The 14,359-nt window shown below is 54.5% G+C and overlaps 5 protein-coding genes across 5 annotated transcripts; 2 read left to right on the forward strand and 3 right to left on the reverse strand.

The window, feature by feature from the left end:
• Positions 1 to 289: 289 nt before the first annotated feature.
• Positions 290 to 1,896, reverse strand: PG997_001396 (uncharacterized protein; the record flags this gene model as incomplete). Its single annotated transcript, XM_066805711.1, is given in 4 exon segments — positions 290 to 661; positions 679 to 871; positions 949 to 1,334; positions 1,408 to 1,896. 4 exon segments carry the CDS (start codon positions 1,894 to 1,896, stop codon positions 290 to 292), a joined length of 1,440 nt encoding a protein of 479 aa, XP_066675484.1.
• A 988-nt stretch (positions 1,897 to 2,884) lies between these two features.
• PG997_001397 (sterol uptake control protein 2) lies at positions 2,885 to 4,689 on the forward strand (the record flags this gene model as incomplete). Its single annotated transcript, XM_066805712.1, has 2 exons — positions 2,885 to 3,106; positions 3,193 to 4,689. 2 exons carry the CDS (start codon positions 2,885 to 2,887, stop codon positions 4,687 to 4,689), a joined length of 1,719 nt encoding a protein of 572 aa, XP_066675485.1.
• A 2,663-nt stretch (positions 4,690 to 7,352) lies between these two features.
• PG997_001398 (uncharacterized protein) lies at positions 7,353 to 8,012 on the reverse strand (the record flags this gene model as incomplete). The annotated part of the gene is made up of 1 exon (XM_066805713.1): positions 7,353 to 8,012. One exon carries the CDS (start codon positions 8,010 to 8,012, stop codon positions 7,353 to 7,355), a length of 660 nt encoding a protein of 219 aa, XP_066675486.1.
• A 2,099-nt stretch (positions 8,013 to 10,111) lies between these two features.
• PG997_001399 (eukaryotic type KH-domain (KH-domain type I)) lies at positions 10,112 to 12,019 on the forward strand (the record flags this gene model as incomplete). Its single annotated transcript, XM_066805714.1, has 3 exons — positions 10,112 to 10,157; positions 10,312 to 11,645; positions 11,705 to 12,019. The coding sequence occupies 3 exons, from the start codon at positions 10,112 to 10,114 to the stop codon at positions 12,017 to 12,019; spliced, it is 1,695 nt and encodes a 564-aa protein (XP_066675487.1).
• Positions 12,020 to 13,129: 1,110 nt separating this feature from the next.
• Positions 13,130 to 14,277, reverse strand: PG997_001400 (uncharacterized protein; the record flags this gene model as incomplete). Its single annotated transcript, XM_066805715.1, has 3 exons — positions 13,130 to 13,792; positions 13,854 to 14,191; positions 14,262 to 14,277. 3 exons carry the CDS (start codon positions 14,275 to 14,277, stop codon positions 13,130 to 13,132), a joined length of 1,017 nt encoding a protein of 338 aa, XP_066675488.1.
• Positions 14,278 to 14,359: the final 82 nt, after the last annotated feature.

The raw sequence follows: 14,359 nt of genomic DNA on the forward strand, positions 1-14,359 counted from the left end.
GTTCGAGACTGGTGAGAGGTGCCAGATGGGATGGGGGGTAGTGCAACAGATTTTAATGGATGGCTTGCAGAAACGAAAGACTATGGGATAGAGTAGCAGAGATTATATATGAAAACAGAGAAGCATTAGCGCAAGAGAGAGATGGACGGTGGAAGGTGATAGCCTTTTGCAAGCAAATTGCTGGATTTGTACGACAGAAGTATCTGATCAGAATCAAATTGAAATGATCTCAGCTATTATTCATTATACTCAAGCATACACAGTGACTGACTTATAGCCACTATCATATCTATTCCACGAGCCAATCCTCCACCTCGATGCCCAAGCTCCGTCCTACACCCCTAATCACCTCCCAACCAACACCGACCCTCCATCTGCCACCCCGATCCATCATGTCGCTCCCCGACGCCGCGGCACCGCCGCCGCCGACACGCAGCAGGAGCCGCAGACTGGCCAAGGTCGCGATCGCCATACCCACGTCGCCATCGACGACGCTGTTATTTTTATTAACCAGCCCCTCGCTGCCCTTCTGGTGGTCCGCGATCCACTCCCGCCGCACGGCGGCGTAGATGGCGACCATGCGCTCGAGCACGAAGACGCCGGGGCCCAGCAGCTTGCGCGCGATCTTGCGGTGCTTGGGCCGCGGCCCCGGCGACCGCCGCTGAGAGTCGAGGTGACGCCGCCGCGGCGGCGGCGGCGGCCGTGGTGCCAGGTGCTGAAGACGGTCTGGTCGTGGCGGGGGGCGTTGTGGGAGGCGAGGTAGGCGGCCAGCAGGAGGAGCTTGGCGGTCGAGGGGAGGAGGTTGGAGAGGTCGGTCGTTGTTTTGGTCAAGGGTTTGGACGGTTTGGGTTTCGTGGGCGTGGTGGCGGCGCTGCCGGGTTGGGACTGGAGGCCGTTGGATAGAGGTGGTGGTGGTTGTTGTTGGTCGGCGGCGGTGGCGGCGGTTACGATGGGGGCGCGAGGATGGATTCGTCTTGGAGGTAGGCGCGCGCGGCGATCAGGAGCTTGGAGAATTCGCGGGCTTTGTGTGTGCCGGCGGCGATGGGCGCGGTGAAGCGCGGCCAGAGGGCTTGGCAGGCTTGTTGGAGGCGCGGGAGGGTCCGCGAGGCGGGCTTGGCGAGGGAGTCGTAGACGGCGGCGACGAAGCGGGCGTAGAGATCGAGGGCCTCCTGGTCGATGGTGTTGGGGAGAGACGGGGGCGTCGAGGTCGTCGACAGGATCGTCGTGTACTGCGCTTTCGTGTAGGACGGGAAGTAGAGGTTCGGGGTCGAGGGCGTCCGCAGCAGGGCTGGGAAGGGGGCGGTGAGGATGAAGATTGTGGTTAGGTTTGGTATCTATAGTCGAGTGTATGGTGGTTAGGGCAATGCTTGAAGACGAGGAAAGTGACGGGCATTCTGGGAGACGTACGATTTCAGACAGACGCGCCAAAGCCGGCAGCAGCGTAGGCGGCGCCTCCTTCTGGCGGTCAATGGCGTCGAAGACCAGCACGAACCGCCAACCCTTGCCTCGCTCGACATACTTGAGCATCTTGCTCAGCTCGACCGTCAGCGCGGCCAGCGTCTCGCAGCGCCCCGCCGGGTTGGGCCATTGTAGCGCGTGGGCGACGGCGGCGGTGGTGCGCTCGAAGAGGTGGCGGGCGGTGACGCACTCGGGCGACTTGACGATGGCGTAGCCGAGGTTGGTCTCGACCTCGTCGTCGCTGCCGAGCGCGGCCAGGAGCGACGCGGTGATGGCGCTCTTGCCGGTCGCCTCGGTGCCGTGGATGATGAGGTTGCGGCAGGGCGCGGCGAGCGGGTAGACGAGGGTCGCGAGGGTGCGGATCTGGGGCTCGCGGCACGGGTAGGTCGAGAGGAGCGTGGCGAGCAGCTCGTCGGGGAGCTGGAAGAGAGAGCCCATCGTGAGCGTGTGGGTGTGTGTGCAGATGTGGCGGAGGTTATTATTTACATCGGCCGTCGCCGCTGGTTGTAACAAAAATACGAACACACGTAAAGTCCACCTCGGCTCACTTGCTTACTACACGTGTGCTGTAGTCATCCGCAGTAGACCTCAGAATACAGTGAGCAACCGTTTCTCGGGGACTATATTATGTAATGTAGGTTGCCCGGAGTGAGTGTCAATGGATTGACGATCAACACGGTTGTCATCCTTCCAGTCAACAATATATTCGATTAGGATGTTCTAAGCCGAGCTGACTGATGGCGCCCCAGAAGCCCCAAAATCTGGCCCCTAGCCGAGCCGCTGGGGTCAGTTTAGCAGGCTAGCTTAGGAAGGTACAGCGTCTCACGTCGCACGGCCAACTTCTTGAACTCCTCCAGACGCCCTCCAGAGTGCACCATTTGCTGCCCCAAGCAGCCCAAAATAACTAAAGCGGGTCTATTTCGGTGCTTTCAGCGACAGTCAGACTCGCCAAGACAGCCTGCCTGCGACGCCCGCGACAAGCGTCCAATGGCTGACCCGGGCAACTGGAAGGACCTGCAAAAGAACCAAGTGCTGACGTCGCCGACTCGTTGGATCCCTGGATCGCATGTTTTGTTACATCTGTTCGTTACGAAGGCTGCGCGGGCTGTGGGCTGTGCAATACCTTATTATTACCTTATCTACGCCTCATTTCCACGGCCACCACCACCTCCATCTCCTCATGTGCCTCTCTGCTTGCGACTTTCAGGGTCCCAGTCCAGTCCATCCCGGGAACCCGACCGCTCCCAACGACCCGACCCTGATCGCGAGCTGAGATCGATCGTCTTTTGGCTTCATTCCCTTCCCTCTTAACTTAAGCGGATGCGAATGCGGAGTTGCTATGGACATTCACTTATAGTCCTGCGCTGACTCATCTTATTCTTATTATTACCGCCTTGATTTTGTGGAACGGCGTCCCATTGCCAGCATGTCGGCCAATATGCATCTAGATCTGGACTTTAGCTTAGATTTCGAGGCCATTCCTGCAGATGATGTTGATCTCTTATCGCTCGATCATCGTCCTGAGCGGGCCATCTCCGAGATCCCGTCCGACGGGAATGGCACGCTCCTCGATCGCCCGTATCACCCTAAACGGCCCCATAAGAAATCCCGCGCCGGCTGCAAGCAATGTAAAACAAGAAAAGTAAAGGTAAGCCAGCCTCTAGCAAACCCCCCATCCATCCGAGGTCGACACCGGTTGCGAGTGCGAGGAAGGAGCTTACACCAGACCTCCAGTGCGATGAAGCGAGGCCCTCATGTCGCTCTTGCACCTTGCGGCGGGAGACGTGTGTCTATCCTGCCACCTGCAACCCACCGCCCTCCACGGCAGTAGTGCCGCGGAGTAGGGCACGCACAGTCTCCTCGGCCAGGTCTTCGCGGGGGTCCTCACCTGCCACGACCATCAGGAAGGACCTAGCAAACACTACCATCGTGTCGGAGCCGATGTTCCGGCCGCAGGCCATGGCAGACGAAACCGATATGAAAATGCTCTGGTTCTATACGTTAGAGACATACGCATCGTTCGCTACCGAGGGCGGCCGCTCCGCCGCCGTGGATCATTGCTTGCGCGTCAAGGTCGTCGAGCATGCCTTCGCATCTCCATTCCTTATGCAATGCCTGATGGGCCTCTCGGCGTTGCAGCTCAAGGGGCTCGGGGAAGAGATCGATCCGTCAAAGGCGGTTGGGTACCGGGCGAGGGCTTTCGAGGGTTACCGCGCGGCGATAGAGGCCGCCAATCCCAAGGACTTCCCTGCGCTGTTGGCCAGTTCTCTTATGATGTGCGCCTTGAGCACGCAAATGTTTCGGGAGGCCAACCCCAAGTTCCTTTACATTGTGGACTGGATGCAATTATGGCGCGGCATCGGACTGATAGTCGAGATCATCAGCCCGAAATCCATCGAAGAGTCTGGCCTCGCGATACTCTTCTACCGGCCTCCGATGGACCTCGAGAAGAGTTTCAGGCATATCCCCAATAATCTTCTCTTCATGGTGAGCTCCATCAAGCCAGGAGACGATGACTACGAACACCAGCAGATATACTACGAAGTCCTCCGCTACCTTGGGTCCCTCTACATGGAGCTCGAGAATGGGTTCGGCCCCGTTCTTGATCTGCGTGTAATCACATTCCTTACTTTCATGCCGAGGCCCTTGATCCCACTGGCCCAAGAACATCGACCGCGAGTACTCGTCATTCTGGCCCATTATCTATGCTTTGCCAAGCTAAACACCAACGTCTGGTGGATGCAAGGCATCGCGGACCCACAGCTCAAGGAGATTTGCGATTTCGTTGGCGAGTCGTGGTCCCATCTGCTCCGAGTGCCACACAAGGTCATGGGGTTAGCTGAGAAGCTCGACATCGCGAGAGTTCTATTGAACAACGACAACTGGACGCCGCCAGAAATCGACCTGTATGACGAGCACCGAGACCCTAGGACGAAGGATCTTAAATTCCGCGACAGGCAGGGGCGTGAAGCGACGATCGTCGATGGCCAGTTCAAAATCAAGGCCGAAAGGCCGTCGCCGACATGGACTTTCCCGGGAGATACCGACGCTTCCGGGGAAGAAGCTGTCGGGACACCAGATTCTGAGCGGATCCGCGAGCTCATTGGCGAGGAGACGTTCGGGATAGGGCACCCTCTCAACCCGAGCAGCAGGCCTTCGTCCGTGCCCATCTCACCGGCGACGTCCTCTACCGAATCTCCTGCAAATTCTTCGAATTCTGCACAGAGTTGATCGGGCATAGCATCACCTAACCCGATGTTACCGAGGGCCTCGGCAAACGTCCAAACCCGGAGCAACATAGGCCGCGATGACGTGCTAGAGGCTTCAGCTTCAGCTATACGTCAAGCGCCATGTAGCAGAAGCCACCCCAGTGGTGTATAGTACGCTTGAAACCAAGTGACCGGGCTTGGATGTGGGGGCGCCGATGTGAGCTACATTTGGCGCAACTTGCCGAGCAGGCAAAGTCGAAAGCCGACTGAGAGTGCTTATGGGAGTCTACCCCATCTATATGGGTTGATATACGGAAACTTATATAATCTGGGCAGCTGAACTACCCGGGTGGGTATCCAAATGGGACATCGACAATACATTCCAGGAACGCTAGAAGCTCAGAGGAATACATTACCAGAGAAGGATGGCGGGGTACAAAAGGACTGGGTCGAGTAAAGGGGCATATTTCCGTCAAAGGTCGTGAAATCACTGTTCGGACGGGGCATCTCTACGGCGCATAGGTTTTAACCACTTTAACACTCGTATACGTCTTCACGAGTATGGCCGACTGTGTAGTGTCTGGTCAGTCAGCCAAGTGACTTGGCTTTAGCTGTAAAATAAATACAATTCGTTTCTGTGTTGATGACTTTACAATTACCACATGAAGCACAAATCACTCAAGCATATTTGGCCTTGTAAGATGTCCTGGGTAATGTCGTGACGGCCATGGCTGGATTGCAACATCCCACATCTGGTGGACACTGAGTATCTAAACAGGGCCTGGACGCGAAGCTACTGAGGTTTATCGAAATTGCAGGAAGGTGAAATAAAATTTAATAGGGCTTGAATTATAAAAGGTCACCCAGTCCAGAGAAAAGGGGTTGTTGGCCCGTGGTGGTGGTGGTCTATAAGGACGACCCTTGGGGAAAAGCTACAAAAAAAGTGCCCGCAGAGGGAGTTGAACCCTCTTGCCTTTAAGTATAATAGAATAATGATACTAACCGCTAGGCTACACCGGTCCGGGCAATGGAATAAGGTATCATTACGATATTTAACGCTTGAGAAGGGGGGAAAGTGGTGCTTGCTCGGGTCGTGGTGGTGTTCTTTGTGGGTGTAGTTGAACTCAAATGGCTTATATGCTCAAACTGCCTCGACTATACCGTCTGGCATCGGGCACCGGGTAGGGGATGTGAGACGCACTCTTTAGAAATGCTCTACATTCACACGATACAATCCATAGCCTTCAGGTGCATCTTTCGCCTTGCTTGTACCTCGTCCGGGGAGGCGCTGGCGAGGTTGAGGTTTGATGCGCCTCTTGCCCAAGCTCGGTTCTCGCTGAGTCTACAGATGCCAACTCCTGGCCCACCTGCTCATGATAAGCACTTCCTCCTGGGATATTAATCAGAATCGGTATTTCATCCTCTGATGCTCCTTTCTCAGTCTGACAGACGGCACTCTCTTCCCGCACGGCGTTTCGAAAGGTGGACCAGCCCGAGGAGGACTGGCGTTTGTCGCGCATCTAGAGAGCCTCGATGGGCCCTCGCCGCTCTCATGGGTGTGTCTCACTGCCGCCGAAGCATCGTATAGCCTCGGAGTTCCCGGATCAGTTCCAATGTCGTCCAAAAGGTTCTCATTTTCTATGGGTTGAGGTTCTGCTCTGGTCAGCCCGGGTGTCCCGGGGTTATCGTTTTCTTCACCAGGCGAAACCTTGGTATGGTCCGGAGAGGCGATCCCATCGCTGGCCCGGGTGAACGACTGCAAGCCCTCTTCGAGTTCAGGTATGCACAACTTTATGGATTGTATGATTGTGTGTAGACCCGGGGCTGAATCAAACGGTGACGCTACGCTATATCCCCCATCATGCACTTCCTGATAGCTCTGTTCCAGCTGGATCGACTCCTTGTCCGACATGTTCTCGGTGGCATCATATACCTAGGGATTGCCTCCGGTTGAGAGTCAGCTGTTGGTCGACACATGTTGGCTGAATGATTCGTGTTTTCCCGACACATTCCTAACATATCACCCTCTAACCCTCGTCGTCCGCGCATAAAACCTGCTTGCAGGATATCAAACATGATTGCAAGTGGGTGTTTGCTGTAATAATCAGGAATGCGGAAGCGGTGACCAGGATTTGTTCGGTTTGGAACCATCCGGTGCTCGGTGGAATCCATGAGGAGCTACGGGGATCGACCTGGACAAAGATACGCCGTGATCTTTCAATCGGGATAGAGGTATAAGTATCATTAGGTTGATAAGTCCGCGTACATAGTGACAGCAAGGACGTGTTACTTATCATTGCTTGGTTTTGCTACATTTCTCCAACTACTCGACGAACGATTTCTTCCGTCCTTTTGACATCTTGACTTCCAAGAATCCACTCCGCATGATCTTCTCATACATCAGACTCTAATGCAAGACTCATCTGTAGTAGGTAAGCATCATCGGGGTGGTCGTTTATGCTTCATAAGCCATTCCTCCGCAACTCTCGAACTCCCCGCAGTACGCTGGAGGACGTCGTAAGAAAACCCAGACTGTTCTTCAAGAAGCGCTTTGAACTTCGGGTGTAGGGCAAACTGTTCAGCGAAAACGGCGACCATGCGAGAGACCACAGATCTGAGTATGTGGCCTTCGGCCGTGTTACAGTATACGAACTGAACCATAGGCACGAGGTCGGGAATCCGTCGCTAGACCACCGGAAACCTGGTGAGTATTTTATGAATCCTGTTAATGCTGATGGCTCTCAAGGCATCGACTTTGAAGCGATCGCCCAGAACGTGGAGCTTGGCGTGGTGCAACAAGACTTGAGCAGTGTCGTCGTTCTCCTTTATAAGAGGGTCGCTAGTAAAGAATGCCGCCATCTCGCTATCCTTCAAGTATCCCCACATGTCTTCAACATAATCGCACACAACGTGTTCGAAGGCGACATACTTATGGCAGTGGTCAGCTTTGCAGTTTTCACAGCCGCAGAAGGGACACACCGTGGGACTGTAGTCGCAAAAGCGGTGTGCGGACATACGCTGGTCCTCGAAACAGGTACTTTTGGCATCTTTGCCATGGATTTCCAGAGTCTGCGGCCCATCTCGAGCCGGGTTGGGGTGGTGTTCCTCTTCTGGGCTTGTGTCCGCTTGATACTTGGGCATGAAGTAATCGCCCGTGTATGCAAACTCGCAGAGACTGGCGAATATACATTCCTCTACATCGTCGAGTACGCAAGCTCCCGTAGCCTCGGCGGTGCTCATCATAGCGCCGAGCATGGGCGACAAGTCTGTAAACGCTGATCTGTGGACGACGTATTCTACGCGGCTGGGACCGATGAGAAACTTGCACGTCCCCAACGTCAGCATGCTGGCAGAGTATTAGCCAAAAAGCCCAAATTATATGTTCAGATGCGACTACCTTGGATCGGAACTTGGTTCGTTAACGACATCCCTAATATTCTGGGCCATGACTGTGGTGGACTCGTGCTGTCGGACGTACCCAGTCAACTCGATTGATGCCGTATTTTTCTCAAGGAGTATGCCGAAAAGAGATCAAGAATCTTTAATTCATGTCTCAAGAAGATGCAGTCAATATTTTGGGTTAATCTGATCCAAGTAGGCAAGTAGTTGGGAGCATGCTGTTTGGTGAGAGATGGATGGGGAGTTGGGTTGAGGTGGTGGTTGTAAGCTTTGGTGATCCACCGAGTGATGAAAACGTGTAGTGATTTGTGCCAAGGAGGAGTATCTAAAGAATTCCATGTGCAATTTATCAAATTCGTCTTTGCAATATGATTTACATGGTTGTAATGGTAGGCTTCCCCTCTACGGAGTTCTTAGGGATTGACGGGTTACTCCCAAAATATTGAATATAGACAGGTACTTACCCAGTCGTTTTTACCGTCTCTTGACCGGAAATATAAATGACATGCTTCTTTAAAACTTGCAATGGATTGTTTAATATATTGATGGGATAGCTAGCAGCCATTGGCAATCACAGCGGCAACCCCAGGTCGTTTCAAAGCATTCAGAGCTTGCCATCGTGAACTCGACTGCGATATCTTGCTGGTGTAAACGTACCAGCCTTGGACCTTGCCCAAATGGTTTGATATGTGTTCGGTGCGAGTTCACATCATCGTGATCAATGTAGCATAGGGATACTTGATATAGGATAAAATAATAGCCAAGGGGCAAGATATCACGATCTTGGACCTGCCTCAGGTAGGGTGAGATAATGACCTCCGAAATGCAGGTACTGACAGCGCTGTGAGGTAACCAGGCCTCTCAAATGCACACTTGATATCCAACAGTTGCGTTCTCAGAAAAACTACATGTACAATGCAAAACCCTACAGGCTCAACGTTGGTTAAGAAAAGGGGGGTGTTCAGGTAGGAGGGAAGCATCCACTATGTTCGCAGTGAATTTACTGGATACATCAAAGTTTTGGCCAGCTGCTCTCAGCTGGCAGCAAAATTGTCGCAGGTCCCGGTCGCGACCGCCCTAGGGAGACAGCTTAAGCTTAAAAGTGGAGTGATCTCAGATGAATCGCATTCTCGAGGGACTCGACCAGAACCGATGGTATTTCTGCCATCTGTCGCAACCAAGTAATTGCTTTCTTTTGCCAGCTCAGCGACGCGACATCACCAGTGACACCATCTGCCGACTCTGTGAGTTCCTCTAGTGGTTTTGACAGACCACGGCAAGACACAAGGACGTAATCGCAGCCGGGGAGATTGCGCACCTGCCTTGAACAGATAACAGGAAGTTGGGGATTTTGGCCGGTTGACCATCCCATCCTGAAAACGAAAAAAACCCATTTTTTGGCATCCATCAAATCGTTCACCTTCCGTCCATCCTCCCAGCCCAGCCACTTTCCCTTCCCACCCATCCATTCAAACTCTGCCATAATCTCTGACGCGTTTGTGCATCCCGTAAAAACCAAACATCGCCGCTGCCTTCTTGTCTGGCATTATACAGACACGAGCGGGAAAGAGGGAAAGACAGACTCAGACAGACAGGACTGACAGACACGCCCGCCTCTGATTTCTTGATCGCTGATTCATCCTTGATCAAACAATCGAACAACACAAGAGAGAAAAGCCAGTCAATCTAATTTCTGATTCCATACACTCGCAAAGCAACCCTTCACACTCATCTCGGTTTACTCATCCTCCACCCACCAATTCTGTCGCATAAGTTGACCGGTTGACTGCTGTCCTTGACTGCCTGCTCCTGTGCAACTTGCAAAAAGCCTTTGTTCTGCACCACCCGCATCTGTCTTAAGCTGCCGCGCTGCGACTTGCATACTCTCCACTGTTGAAAGGAAACCAGAGTTTGAACTTGGTCTGCTGTCTCTTTGTCTGCTGCTTGACGTACTTGACGCACTTGACACCCCATTGTCAATCTCGGCACTTTGTTCCCTCGATCATCTCTGCGCAACTGCTCTCTTGCTCGAAAATACTGCAATAATGGCCGATCCATCCAAGAACATCGAGTCGATTCTGGCTGCTCTAGGTTCGCAATCCCCCTATCTCCCTATCTCCCAAGTAATGTAAGCCCAATCAATGACTGACCATGTTCCTCGCCCTGTACAGCCCAGCAACGCCCTGCGACAACACCGAATCCGAACCCGGTCCAAATGCCCCATCCGAACGCCCCGTACCAACAGGCGCCGACACCCAATGCCTACCCCCTTCGATGCCGCCTGGTGTTCAGGCCCCTCCTTATGCCGGAGGAGCATACCCTCTCCCCCAACCCTCGGCCAGTGGAAGCTTTGACTTGAGTGCTATCAAACCCGTCAATTCGGGGACTGTCAGTATTGCGGATGCTATCGCCCAGGCCAAAGCTTTTGCGACAGAGAAGGGCATCTCGTATGACCACTCGCGGGCTCCTTCCGCCTCATATCAGTCGCATGACCCTCGTGCACATTATAGATCGCGCTCTCGCTCGCCGCCTGCACGTCGTGATGCCTATCGTGACAACCTCAACCCGTACAGAGATGAACGTCGTGATGAACACCGTGGCGCCTCTCGTGAATATGGTCGCGATCGCTCCATGTCTCCTGGTCCTAGAGGCCACTTCTCGCCCCGTGGCAACAATAGCCGTGACCGGGGTGGTGGTGATGATGACACCGAAACTATTCAGATTGAGTCTAGTTTAGTTGGCCTCATCATTGGCAGACAAGGCGAGAACCTGCGACGTGTCGAGTCCGAGACTGGATGCCGCGTACAATTCATTACTGGCCCTGATAACCAAGGCCCTTATCGCCAGTGCAGAATCAGCGGTCCTCAACCCAGGCGTGCCGAAGCCAAGGCGGCCATTGATAGAATCATTGAAGACTCGGGTATGGGTGCCATTGCTCGAGCTGGACTCGACAAGGGCCGTGGCGGTGGTGCTGCCGCTGCCCACGCCCCCGTGCCTGGTACGCTGCGTGAGGGTGAGGACTGCATGCAAATCATGGTGCCTGACCGTACTGTTGGCCTGATCATTGGTCGTGGTGGCGAAACTATTAGAGACCTGCAAGAACGAAGTGGGTGCCACATTAACATTGTGGGTGAGAACAAGAGTGTCAACGGCCTGCGACCTGTCAACCTGATTGGTTCTCGTGAAGCTGCTGCTCAAGCTAAGGAGCACATCATGGAGATTGTCGACAGTGACAGCAGGAATGTCAATGGAGGCGGCAAGCAGGACCGACCCCCTCGTAATGATCACGGTCGCGATAGTGGTCCCCCCTCCATGGGCGGTGGTATGGGCGGCGGCATGGGTGGCGGCGGCGGCGGTGATAAGATCAATGACTCAATTTACGTCCCCTCCGAAGCTGTGGGTATGATCATTGGCAAGGGTGGTGAGACTATCCGTGAGATGCAGTCCCAGACGGGCTGTAAGATAAACGTCTCCCAGTCCTCTGGTCCTGGCGAGGTCGAGCGTGAGATTGGTCTCGTGGGATCCCGCGATGCTATCAGCAGAGCCAAGTTGGCTATCGAAGACAAGGTGGAAGCAGTGGTGAGTAACATATCCCCCATCCATTAAGCATCGGACTCCCTTCTAACCTCTGATGACAGCGACAGAAGAACAGTGGTGGCGGTGGTCGCGGTGGAGGCCGTGGTCCTCGTCGCGATTATGATAACCCTAACTACTCCCAGTCGGGATCCAACAGCGCTCCTGGCCCATCTGGTGGTGCTTCTGCTGGTCAGCCTCCTGCTGCTGCCAATGGTGCCGACCCATATGCTGCCTGTAAGTCTCCTACTTCTTATATTGCACCTTGGAACTTGACTAATTCATTAAAAGATGGTGGTTACCAAGCTTATCTTGCCCTTTGGTACCAAGCACTTGCCCAGCAACAACAGAATGGGCAAGGTGAGGCACCAAAGCCGTAAAGCTGTCAACCTGGCATTCATCCGATCCCGGCTATCCCACAGGAAGTCGCCCCTGCTTAGCATGATGCTGCTCTAACCGCCGCAGCTCAGCTGAGCCTTAATTTTTCTCACGGTTGTAAAAAAACGATATCTATCGACGAATGGACGCTATATCAGGGAGCGTTTGGTTTATACGGGTGTCTCTGTACACTACATCTACGCTTCTACAGATACCCCCAAGAGCTAGTGTTTGGGCAGGATGCCGTCGCATCTGCCACGCTCTTTATATGATTGATTGCTGAAGAGGGAGGAGTCGTGGTCATGTGAACTCGATTTTGAGTTGGTCGCTGATTCTTATTTCTTCTCATTCTCTGCAGTTGACTGGGGCATCTTGAGCTTGTGGCTCGGATACTTCATTGAATATCTATCATGCGGTATCATGGTCATGGCCGCTCTATAACTTTTGACGAAAACGAATTTTGCCAAGTCTGTTCCTCTTTAACGAGGCAGTCGAAACGAAGGGCCACGTCCTCGGGAACGGTGTTCAGAAGGGCGTGAGCATGGGGTTTGCGAACAAAATCGCCTTACTCTACTGTATAATGAGGCCTTGGTTCCTAGGGAAGGGACGAGGAGGTTTGGGGATAAACAAAAAAAGCTAATTGAATTTGGTTGTTTTCTGATGACATTTCGTTCCGTACACAAGTGATTGCACACGCTCGTAATTGCACCGTAAGATTTCCAGTATTTGTTTGAAACTGCTAGTCATTGAGATCTTGAGGTCCCGTATGTACTTAGCTATGTTCTAATGATGCGCACCTATGTACAGAATGTACCCATTGGCAGCATGTGTGAAGGTGTTTGACAATCCGCTGCCAGTCACAGCTTCACCTTCCCGCCTATTCGTTCCCAGTAGTTAAATACCATAGTGTTGTTCGTGAAAAACCCGTCATCCCATATCATGCCGTGCCGATGCCATAGAAAACCCCGCCGCAATGCTAGAGATACGCCACTGTTGAAGCAGCTTGTAAGATCACAAACACAAACCAATAAAACACCAGTCCTTTCTTTTCTCTCCCCTATGTACAGTTGATTCCTCCTCTTTGCTAGTTTGCTGGACAACAAGTAACAGGCTTAGACGGAGAGGTCATCGCCCCAGACCTGCTTGGCGATCTCGACGTTGAGGCGGATCTTGGCCCACTGCTCCTCGTCGCTGAGGTCGTTGCCCTCCATGGTGGAGGAGAAGCCGCACTGGTGGCTGAGGCAGAGCTGCTTCAGGCCGTTGGGGCAGAAGGCGGCGGCCTCGTTGAGGCGCTTGACGATCTCCTCCTTGTCGTCGAGCTGGGGCACCTTGGAGGACATGACGCCGAGGACGACGATCTTGTGGGCGGGCAGGTGGCGCAGCGGGCTGAAGTCGCCGGAGCGCGCGTCGTCGTACTCGAGGAAGTAGACGTCGACGTCGAGGTCCTTGAAGAGCACCTCGGCGACGGGCTCGTAGCCGCCCTGGGCGAACCACTGCGACCGGTGGTTTCCGCGGCACAGGTGGATGCCGATGGCCATGTCCTTGGGCCGCTGGCTGATGGCCGCGTTGATGAGGGAGGCGTACTGCTTGGCCAGCTGGTTGGCGTCGCCGTGGCGCTTCTCGGCCTCGGCCCGCATGCCCTGGTCGCACAGGTAGGCGAGGTTGGTGTCGTCGAGCTGGACGAAGCGGCAGCCGGCGGCGTACAGGTCCGCGAGCTCCTCCTGGTAGACGCGCGCAATGTCGGCGAAGAAGGGCTCCAGCGTCGGGTAGGCTGCCTCGTCAATGGTGTCGCGGCCGCCGCGGGAAGTGCAGCATCGTCGGCGACGGTATGCAGACCTTGGTGGTGACCTGGCCATTGGCGGCGCCGGCGGCGGCGATCTGCGACTCGAGGTACTGGAAGTCGGCGACCTGGATGGGCTGCGGGTGCGTCACCTTCTCGGTGACGACGAGGCGGGGCGGCATGACGCCGCCCTTGGACTGGTTGGTCGACTGCATGGCGCCGCGCTCCTCGACGCCGCCGAGGTTCACCAGGTAGTCGACGTGGAACCACTCGCGGCGGAACTCGCCGTCGGTCACGGCGCGCAGGCCGGCGTCGATCTGCTTCTTCACCACCGAGGCGATGTGCTTGTCCTCAAGTTCCCGCAGCTCGGCGGCGGAGGCGCCGCCCTCCTTGACTTTTTTGGCGCAGGGCCAGTACCTCCTTGGGCCGCAGGAGGGAGCCGACCTGGTCGGCGCGGTAGACACCGGTGGGCAGAGTCATGTTTGCAAGCGGTGGTCTAAGTGGCTGGTTGATATGAAGGAAGGTGGGTGGCAGTGTTGGATTCAGGCTACTACTGGTAATC

Source organism: Apiospora hydei (genome assembly GCF_038363865.1).
Source record: "Apiospora hydei strain CBS 114990 chromosome Unknown utg000002l_segment0_segment0, whole genome shotgun sequence".
Lineage (NCBI taxonomy): Eukaryota > Fungi > Ascomycota > Sordariomycetes > Amphisphaeriales > Apiosporaceae > Apiospora > Apiospora hydei.